The following is a 10,088-nucleotide window of genomic DNA, read 5'->3' on the forward strand; positions in this document are numbered from 1 at the left end:
AGCTGAAACTCATGAAAAGCATGAATCCCAGAGACATAATGCACATCTGCATTGTATGACACTGACCTAAGCAAGTGTGACACTCTGAAGGTGAAGGTGATGGTCACCTTTGTGACAGAAGGTGATGGTCTGAAGAACAGCCTAGTGGAAAGCACAACATAAGCTGATTATCCTGTGATCTTGAAACAGTAATGGCACCAAGGAGAAACTGTTTAAAGAGTCCTGAGTCCTCAAGGGTCTTTCTGTATGTGTTTGCTTAGAATCTTACCTGACTTGTTCTGTGATATTTCTTGCAGCAAAAGCAGCAGCGGCTGGGTGACAAGATGGACTTGTCCTCGTACCTGCTGAAGCCAGTGCAGCGCATCAGCAAATACAGTCTGCTTCTGCAAGACATGCTCAGAGAGTGTGGCACTGGCTCACACAGGAGTCGGGAAAGGACTGAAATTCAAGCTGCCTTGGAAGTCATCCAATTCCAGCTTCGCCACGGCAATAACCTTCTTGCCATGGACGATATCCAAGAATGTGATGTAAGCATGGGAGATTGGGGGGGGGGGGGGGGGGGCTTAGCTTGTAACAGTCCAGCAATGGCTACGCGATAACAGGTCTGACTTTCTGAAGTTTGTATTTGGAACATCATTAATCATTGTGGGGTACATGTCTGTGGTCAGGATGCTTAAGTTAACATAAAAAGTTGCAGGATAGTTGTTGATGAAGATATTGTGCAGAGCCAAAAATATTTGGGTTCAGTTAGTGTTCACTTATGGTGTTTGTGTGTGGACAGGTGTGTTTAGTGTGAATGTGTCTTAGCTGTAGCCTTGCTTGTGATGTATGTTGGGGGGAGTGCGTATGAAAGAATACCTCAGCCGCCGTCTTGCATATCATTCTGAATCCAATAGTGTGCCAAGAGAAACGGGAATAGAATGGTGTAAAGCCACATCTATCATCTCCTGTCTGTACATTTGAAACCAAGATAACAGGGTATCTTTCTTGAGGAGGTAGACAAATGGATATGGATGAGCATCAGCCCGATGACTGAAATAACGTTCCATCAGCAGCGATGAGAGATTTGCTTAGTTCATTTAAGACTGTGGCTTGGTTGCTCAGTTACCGTGAAATATTGTTAATGTTCCGTCTTAGAGTTTTATTGCTCAAATCGCTTTGGACAAGTACTGAAAATCAGGATAGTCCCCTGGTTCCATAGAATTTTTTTCTCAAGACTAACCAAAATGATGTTGGCTGACTAAGACTTCTGTTAGGAAATAGACCCCCTTCCTACATAGGCAATTTATGTTCAGAGGATCTTCAGAGTGACCTATTTGCTTCCAGCACCATTAACAGGATCTCACCACGGCCTCTGTTGCTGTGTGAATCTGCAGTGCAGATGGCTCGCTTCACAAATTCTGGGTGATAGTGTGTCACAAATGGTATGTGGATCATCTTTCCTTCTCTGAACCTGCACAGGTAAATCTGAAGGAACAGGGCCAGCTGATTCGCCAAGACGAGTTCCTGGTTTCCTTCAGGAAGAAGAAATGTTTCCGTCACATCTTCCTCTTCCAGGATCTCATTCTCTTCAGCAAGACCAAGAAGACAGAGGTTGGCAATGACATATATGTGTACAAACAGTCCTTCAAGGTACGAACCGCTCATCTTTAAGCATGGGTGTAAACATGAAACCTTTTGAAAACAAAAAAATGGAAACCAAGGTCCTCTTTTCACTTGTTCGCTCTTCCTTTTTTCCCCCAACAGACATCAGATATTGGGATGACTCATAACTGTGGTGACACTGGCCTGTGTTTTGAAATCTGGTTTCGGAGGAGAAAATTGCAGGACACGTACACCCTTCAGGCAGGAAGTCGAGAGGTGAAAGAGGGCTGGACCAGGGATTTGGAGAGGATTCTGTGGGAACAGGCTGTGCACAACAGAGGTCAGAGGTCAAACGTCCCTTTATTGGTTTAGAGCAAATGCCAGTAATGTTCACTACAACACTATGCAATCTTACGAGAAGCTTACAAATACACTGTGAAATTTAAGGGACCCCAGTGCATGGCTCAGATGACTTCATAAATTTTACCTAGAACTGCTATGCAGCAAATTGATAAACGATATATATAAAAAAGAAATCATTACATGCAGTGAACCGCTTTTCTTATTCATTTTTGTTTTACAGAATATGAGATCAAGAGACAAAAAAAAAAGATGTGAAACGACCTTTCTCATACCCTTTAAAGGCTCAAATGCTTTTCTGTATTGTCGGCATGAGGAAGTGAAGATCAGTCATATAAATTTGACTGAGAAGTGTCTTAGAAAAGTTCAGGCCTAACATCTCAATGTTTAATGCAATTAAACATGTTCTATATATTCCTCTATATTTTCTAAATATCTTTAACTTGAATATGTGGAATGCTTATCGGTTTTTAGTAAAAACTGTCTGCTTCCAACATCTTCCGTTGCATTTTGGAATAAAGAAAATGTGTCTTATATGTTTCTTAGGTGGACTTGGCATCTTAATCAAACAAATGAAAGTGTCTGTGCTCTTATTTTTCAAAGAGGTGTCAGGGTCACATACATACTTCAGGTCATGGATGATAAACTCAAATATCTTGCCAGATTCAAGGATGTAGCCCAAGGGTCATGGCTTTTAATAGATCTATTTTTTTTTTTTTTTGGATAAAAGATGAATTTCCTTGGGGTTCTAAAGCCCTGCACTTAGATTTCCCAACTAGTTTATAGCTTTATTGACTGGTCATTAGCAAGTTTTCCCCATCAGCTGAAATGATTATAACCATCTACTGTGGTTGACAAGCCATTCTTATGACAGCAGTATTAATAATGTCAGAAATCCCTTGGTTACTGGCGGTTCACTGTTTTTGCCTGTGCAGAGATCCGAATGCAGGAAAGGGTGTTTATGGGCATCGGATACAAGCCCTTTATGGACATTCAACCCAGCGAGGCTGCCATCAATGACCGAGCTGTTAACTGTGCCCTCACAGGAAGAGGTAGACAGCTCAAGTGTTTATTGTGTTGTGTTTTGGTGTGTGTGTGTGTGTGTGGGGGGGGGTGTCTAAATGAAGCATTCTTGACACATTGTTGACATTTCTGTCTGTCAGATTGCTGCAAAAATCATCACACCCAAATAAGAAATACCAAATTAGTGCATGACACCAAACACATTCCAGGGGATAGTTGATATATATATATATATAAAAAATTTTTTTGCTCTGGGTAAAGTCATGAGTTGATTCCTTTTTTGCTCCGTCCTCCCAGAATGCAAGGCACTGGCTTCCTCTGGGAATTCTGGCCCAGAGGGTGGATTTGCTCTCTTGCGTCCAAACTCCACTGGCTCAGGGAGCTGCATGTCGTCCTCTGGCAGCAATTCGTCATCCTCCTCCTCATCTGGCAGGGGCTCCATGTCCCCTGTGGGATACCTGTGTGACCCCAACAGAAGAGGAGACACTACGCATGGAGGTTTCCCAACCTCAGGGATACTGGAGGAGAATGATGACCAAGAGACAGGCAGCCAGAGTTTACTGGGTGGGTAAATATGATTTATTTATCAGTGAACTCATTGCATTACTCATGTCGGTTACTGATGTGCATTACGTAGCAGTCTACTTAAAATGTGGTGTTTAGCAATGTTGACTCTAAAGCGATCCTTTGGACTTTTGAGGTGGCTAACTTTAACATGTTTGGGCCCTTTACATGTATTTCATTATTCCTCTGTTAGGGCTTCTTTTTGAAGAGACTAGAGGTGCTTTCGTTGTTTTACTTACTGTTCATTTCTGTTTCTGTGCTGACACAGTGGACAGCTCTGAATCATCAGGGGAAAGTGTAAGTGGCTTTAGCAGTTCTGGTCACAGCTGCCAGTCTGTGATTGTTGGAGATGGTGAGGATCCTCCTTCTGAGCTGCGCCATGTTTCTGAGAAGAGGCCGCAAACTCACAAAGCTGGAAAGGAGAACCATAAAAACAAAACCAAACCTTCAAAACCATCTGTACCACAAACTCAGACAAGGGACCAACCACATAGCATGGTAAAAGCAATGGGAAGACCAGGTTTTGGAAGTCCATGGTGACTGCAGGTTTTGACTAGCACAAAATACTAGAGTCAAGTCATGCAGAGCCTTAAAGAGAGAAGATGCTGGGCTTCTCATGTTGATCAGTTACAGTGAAAATCAAATATAATAGAAGGAAAGGAAATCCATGATACACTGCTTAAATGTACTGGAAAAACACACATTTTTGAACTGTAAACTATAGCTTTCTTCCTTTTTTTGTTCGAAGGTAGGAACACTCTACTTTCTTGGTGATAGGTTTGTCTATAGTCCGTTACAGGACACTGTATTGCTTTTTAAAATGTGCATTTGAAAAAAAAAAACCTGGGGAAGTCTGAAAAAAAAGTAAAACTGAAAATAACACTATGAAGCAGAATGAGGGACCTGAAAGTAATTTATTTCAAATGGTTCTCAGTCCACGAAATGAAAGCGTATTCATGCGATGATTGTAAAACATAATGTTTAACGTTGTCAGTCTTCCTGTCCTCCACTTCACCTGCACTTATTGTAACAGTATGAAAGAGATACTGCAGGATGTCACTGTAACTGTCTGACAAGCGGTAATTTACCACATTAACAGATTAACAAATGGTAGTTTACCACAGTATGTGAAATAACAGAGAGATTGGCCACTGTATCCATGCTGTACACTTTACAGTAAAAGCAGTGCTTAGTGTAACTATGCTATATTCTGCATTACTGTATGTGGCAGCAGGCAATCCAGTACTGATATGAAGCCGAACATTTTATGATGTTGAAATCCAGTGTCCTTATTGCCAGTGTATTTTCACCATTAACTTAACATTATTTTTTGCCAGGTACAAGGGAACTGCCTATCAGGAAAGTCAACAGAGGTTTAACTCTAGACTTAATTTTGTAAGTACACCTACAAACTTACATTGATGGACATATTTTGTTCTAGAGGCTGTAATTTTATTTCTTATTCTTTTATTTCTTATTGCAAATCTGATATCAAGTTATCATTTAGCTAAACACTTACAAGATCTAACATGCAATGTAATCTGAATCAGTTACAATTGCTTATTACTGTACCAGTTGTCAGTTATCAGGGTTTTTGGGGTCTTGGGATAAACAACCTGCCATTGAGAAATAGTCCATCAGTATAATTTAATCATAACATTTATCTTTTTGTCTTGTCCCATACAGCCAATCTGATATGAGTTTTATTTCTTTTGATGGATGTGGAAACATGAGTCCCAGCGGATGCTAAGGACGTCCTGTAAGCATTAGTAGAGCTTTGAGCAAGTCAGCACGATATGGACCAGAGAGTCGAAGGACTGAGTGCAAAGTAGATTTGAATGACCTCCTTAGGTGTGAGTGGGAAACCTTGGTTTTGCAGAAGTGTGTGTTTGTGTCATCACCTCTCGTTCAGGTGAACGTGTCTATCAGACGACGGTGCAATTCTGCCACAGCTCAAAGCTTGTGATGTCATTGTCCAGTAGAAGAAGGGTTGGGAATGAAAACAAAGTGATCTCATTTACTTTAACATTCACAGAATCATGTACTATAGAAAATTGTCATCAACATTTACTTCAGTTCCTCAGTAGTTACACCCTCAGGTTACCTAGTTGCTATAGTTGACTCACTGCGCATGGCAGAGTCTGTGTGTGTGTGTGTGTGTGTGTGTGTGTGTGTGTGTGCATGTATGTGTATGTTTGTATGAATGTGTGTATATTTGCTTATTTTGAATAGTTGTGCCACTTTCTTTAAAGCATATTACCACTAAGAGCTCGCTGGTATAAGATCTATGATTTACTGAGTAAATACATATTTTTTTTTACCTGTTATAAAGTGACAGTTCAGATAGAAAGACAAGAGGTAAAAAGACATGTCATGTACTGTCAAAGCTCATACTTTACTGTTTTACATGGGAAAATGGTACCAACAACTCATACTTTTCTCTCAGTCCTCTCCAAATTTCCAGTCATGGAATAAGAAAGGAGGAAATGCTTGTCTGTTGATGAAACATTGTTCGAACAAGTCACAGAACAATGTGTGCTATTAGAGCTCTGTAAGCAGTCCTTCTCTACATGACCACTGTTTTCTCTCAGAGGCTGTAGCTCCCAAACATGAGGGAATCAAGCACAGGGCAGCAGAGCAGAGATTAGAAGAAATATGCAGCTTAGTTAACTACAGACTCTGAGGGTTTTGATGGGTGCCTTTTTCAGATATGTTTGGTTTTTCCAAAGAAGCCATTCCTGAAAAATTTTATCTGAGGCACATGACAGAAACTGCATGGGGTTGGGGTGGGGGGTTAGTATCACATCTGTTAACAAAACGTTCTTAAGACAGTACTGCAAGGTTTAGCTTTGTTTGTTTGTTCCTTTCTTTTTCAAATCTGTGTCATGATTTTTTTATCATGAAGTTTTTTTTTTCATTTTGATACATTTATCTGCAATCTGTATACCAACTGTGCTGTATTTATTGACTATGATTTGTTAAATAGTGATTGGGTAAGTTCTGAAATAAAGAAATTACAAAAGACCATGCAAAATTAAAGGTACACACACACACTCGAATGTTCAGTAGTATGTATTACAATTCATGAATGTAGTCCAATAACTCATGTTTCATACCAACATTATACTCATTAAAAAGAATTACTGGAGTTCTCTATCCAAAAGTGTGCGTGTGGGTGTGTCTTTTCCCTTATGTTGTCCCATTCTCTCACCAAAACAGAGGTGACAAGAGCACATAGATGATACGGTGGTAAATAAATCTCCTCCTCCATGCTAAGGTGTTGTAATGTGGTCTGGTTCATATTACTGTGATTTGAATCAGAAAAGCTTTTCCTCAGAAGTCAGTCAAACACAGGGCTAACACATGGCCCGACAGCACACTGGTCTGCATTCCCGTATGTCAGGAAATTCTCATATGAAATTCTCACGGGTGGTCTGCAAGTGTTTGCACATTTCTAATTAATTAATTAATTTTTGAAAGTACTTTGACAGTATTTATAATTATTACAGTCAGCAAGGTCAACAGATGTTTGGTAGCACTTTCTATTCTGGCAAGGGTGTCCGTTTAAATAAAAATTGGGGAAAATGTTTTCTTTTTTGAATAGCTGTATACATTTTTTCAGCTGTGATGTTGCGAGAAGCTACCAAAAGGAGGCACAAAGATGGAAGATTGCAATGTTGTTTACTCAAAAAGTGATTAGGTTCTGATTAGATCCAATTAGATTAAAATGTTCATGGCAGAAACTTGGAAACTACTCGCCAGTTTACAAAAACATTTTCCAGATAACCTTATGGGAGTTTTTCAAAGGAGTAGACAGCAGAGGATCTGGAAGAGCCATTAAAAGTCTGTCACAGATATGCAAGTCAAAATCATTATGAAGGTGTGGTGTTGATATTGTCCTTATGGACAATAGGGAACCAGTGAGTTGAACTGGACTGAGGTGAATTCAGTTCAGGCCAAGAGGAATGGGTGAAGCTGTGCCAAATTCCAACCTTCCTTTGGAACAACATGACTGACTAACTGACTGACTGACTGGTTGACTGATTGATTGACTGACTGTCTGACTGACTGACTGACTGACTTGTAGCACCGCCACATATGGGTTTTAGGATTCCTTTTTTTTAAATTCAAGGTTAACAGGATAAGGGTTGACCACCAATAAAGGGAATCCCTATAATGTAACATTCCATCCTCAATAATGTATTATGGTTGTTTTAATTTATACCAGGCTGTCGTTCTGTTTTCGTTTGCTGTGTTTGGGGAAATCAGCTGACCCACCTGTCAGCTGACGCGCCAACCCGGGAACTTTTGAAATACTTTTAAAAGGAGACGCGGGTGTGGCAGAGGGAGAGGCGAAAAGAAAGTCAGGGAGTCTGCGGGGGACCTGAACGCTGAAAGTGCACTTGAAATAAATGAAACTGAAAAAAGAATTGCGCGGAAGTTTCCTTAAAACTTACAATCACCGCAGTTTCAGGGCTGAGCGCGGGTAATGTCTCCAGATTCCTAGCCTGCCAGAGCGGTGAGATTGTTCTTTTTTATCTTTTCCTTTTCGCTGGTTACATGGTGGATTATCTTTTTTTGCTGGTTGATTTTTTTGGGGACTCTTTTTTTCGTATTGCGTTGGATTACTGTTTTTTTTTTTTTTTGAATGACTTTCTACATTGGTTGCGCGAGAAGCACGGAGACGAAGGGAACTTTAAGACTTGCGTTTGGTTTGTGTGTGTGAATAAGAGGTGTTGGGTGTATGTTTGTGTTTAATTGTTCGATCAGGACAATACATTTAAATAACGGCCTCTTCTGCTATGCCTATTTATTTTCTTTAACAAATCGAATTTGCCGCAATTAACAAAAAAGGAAACGTCAGTCTTATCTTAAAAGAGAATCAATTTTAACCCGTGTGTTTGTTGGTAATGATCGCTGTTTGATAGCTGATCGTTACGGACTGACCAACTGGTTGACTGATTGATTGATTGATTGATTGATTGATTGATTGATTGAGTGATTGATTGAAGTGTCTAAAAACAATGTTGATTACAACAACAACCCAAAATCTAAGCTAATGATTTTGAAAGGTCCAATTAAACTGGGAGTTTCTGGCACAAAGATTGGAGATTGATGTACTCGGTTGATAAACAAACTCCTTCTCTGATCTGGTATTCTTTTGCCTCTCAACAATAATGTTCGTCCTGCTTGTGTCTTTTGATGACCTGCTGTAAATAATATGTGGAGACCTGCTGTAAATAATACATGGAGTCCTTTTCTCCAAGGAATGTCTTGAAAACCCATTAAATTCATGGGATCAAGGGAGGCTGGTAATGAAGGATTCACTACGAAGTGTGTTAACCCTGAGGATGGGTGGATAAATCAGTTCTGTGCATATTCTGCCAAGGGGAGGAACTTAGACCAGTCACTCTGCCTGACTGCAGTAACTATGAAGATATCAGCCGAGACCCTGGTTCACCCACTGTACCTGGCCATTACACTTTGAATAGTGACCAGATATAAAACTCACTGTCATACTCAGCCTCTCCATGAAAGTCTGCAAGGACTTCTGACATGAACTGTGGTCCTCCTTTGCTGACAATGTCCTCAGGCAGTTCATAATAATGAAACACCTGATGGAAAAGTGCTTGAGCAGTCTGGGGCATGCTGGGGAGTCTGGCCATTGGGACAACACAGCAGGCCTTTGAGAAGTGGTCAACTGCTACTAATATGGGCATGTTGTCATTGAATATTGGAAGATCTCTGCTGAAATCAACAGAGATATGAGATCGGGGACAGAAGAGGTCCTAAGGTGGCTGAGGATAAATGATGAGGGATCTCAGTCTGGGTGCACACAGCACAAGAGAGAACATAGTGCTCACAGTCCCCATAGCCACAATAAATACGTAAGCCCACACTCAACTACCTCAGCGGTAAGATGAGTTCCTCCCAGCATCATGGGTTCAGGGCCTGTACTCCCCAGTTCTGACACTCAATACCATTGTATCCAGATTAGGAGCCCTTTTCCATTCCCACAGCAGATTATTAAATCGAATGGAGAAGGTGGTAAACTGGCCCAGAGACACGGAGTCATCTCTACATGCCAGCTTGGTTTTTACATCCTCTGGTTAACCCTGCCTGCACACTGTGAGTACAGCATGTTTGATCCACCCACTTTTAGCCGCTGTTAGATTTGCTCACCTTGGTAATCCGAGGTTGAGAAGGAGTGACAACTTGTGACTGAGCGGCAGACTGTGCTACTCAGGACTCTAGAAACGCTGTCAAAATGTCCCCAATGTGGTCATGAGATACTGTGACTGATTTTCACTACAACCGTTCCTGTGGGCATTGCATCTCTTATTGTCATTACATTTGTTCTTGTGGCTTTGTCAGGAGCTGGGCTTGGCAGGCAAATACTTGTTGGATTTCAAACCCTCCCACTGTGTCTATGTTGATGGCAGTCTTCTGTCACACAACTGACACAGAAGCTTGTTAAGATGGACACAGATGCATGAGAGGATTGATTGTGGTTATTACACAAATGAATGAGTACACAAATGACAAACTATAGAGAC

General features: G+C 40.8%; 1 protein-coding gene across 1 annotated transcript in view; it reads left to right on the top strand.

Annotated features, from left to right (window-relative positions):
• The window catches only part of quob (quattro b), a 32,781-nt gene extending 22,788 nt beyond the window's left edge, over positions 1-9,993 (top strand). The window contains exons 17-23 of the mRNA XM_030778196.1: positions 297-527; positions 1,462-1,632; positions 1,747-1,924; positions 2,880-2,996; positions 3,304-3,531; positions 3,800-3,990; positions 9,907-9,993. Coding sequence (XP_030634056.1) covers positions 297-527; positions 1,462-1,632; positions 1,747-1,924; positions 2,880-2,996; positions 3,304-3,531; positions 3,800-3,990; positions 9,907-9,993 — 1,203 coding nt within the window. The remainder of the gene's footprint in view (positions 1-296; positions 528-1,461; positions 1,633-1,746; positions 1,925-2,879; positions 2,997-3,303; positions 3,532-3,799; positions 3,991-9,906) is intronic.
• The last annotated feature ends 95 nt before the right edge of the window (positions 9,994-10,088 follow it).

Source organism: Chanos chanos, chromosome 6, assembly GCF_902362185.1.
Source record: "Chanos chanos chromosome 6, fChaCha1.1, whole genome shotgun sequence".
NCBI classification, from domain to species: domain Eukaryota; kingdom Metazoa; phylum Chordata; class Actinopteri; order Gonorynchiformes; family Chanidae; genus Chanos; species Chanos chanos.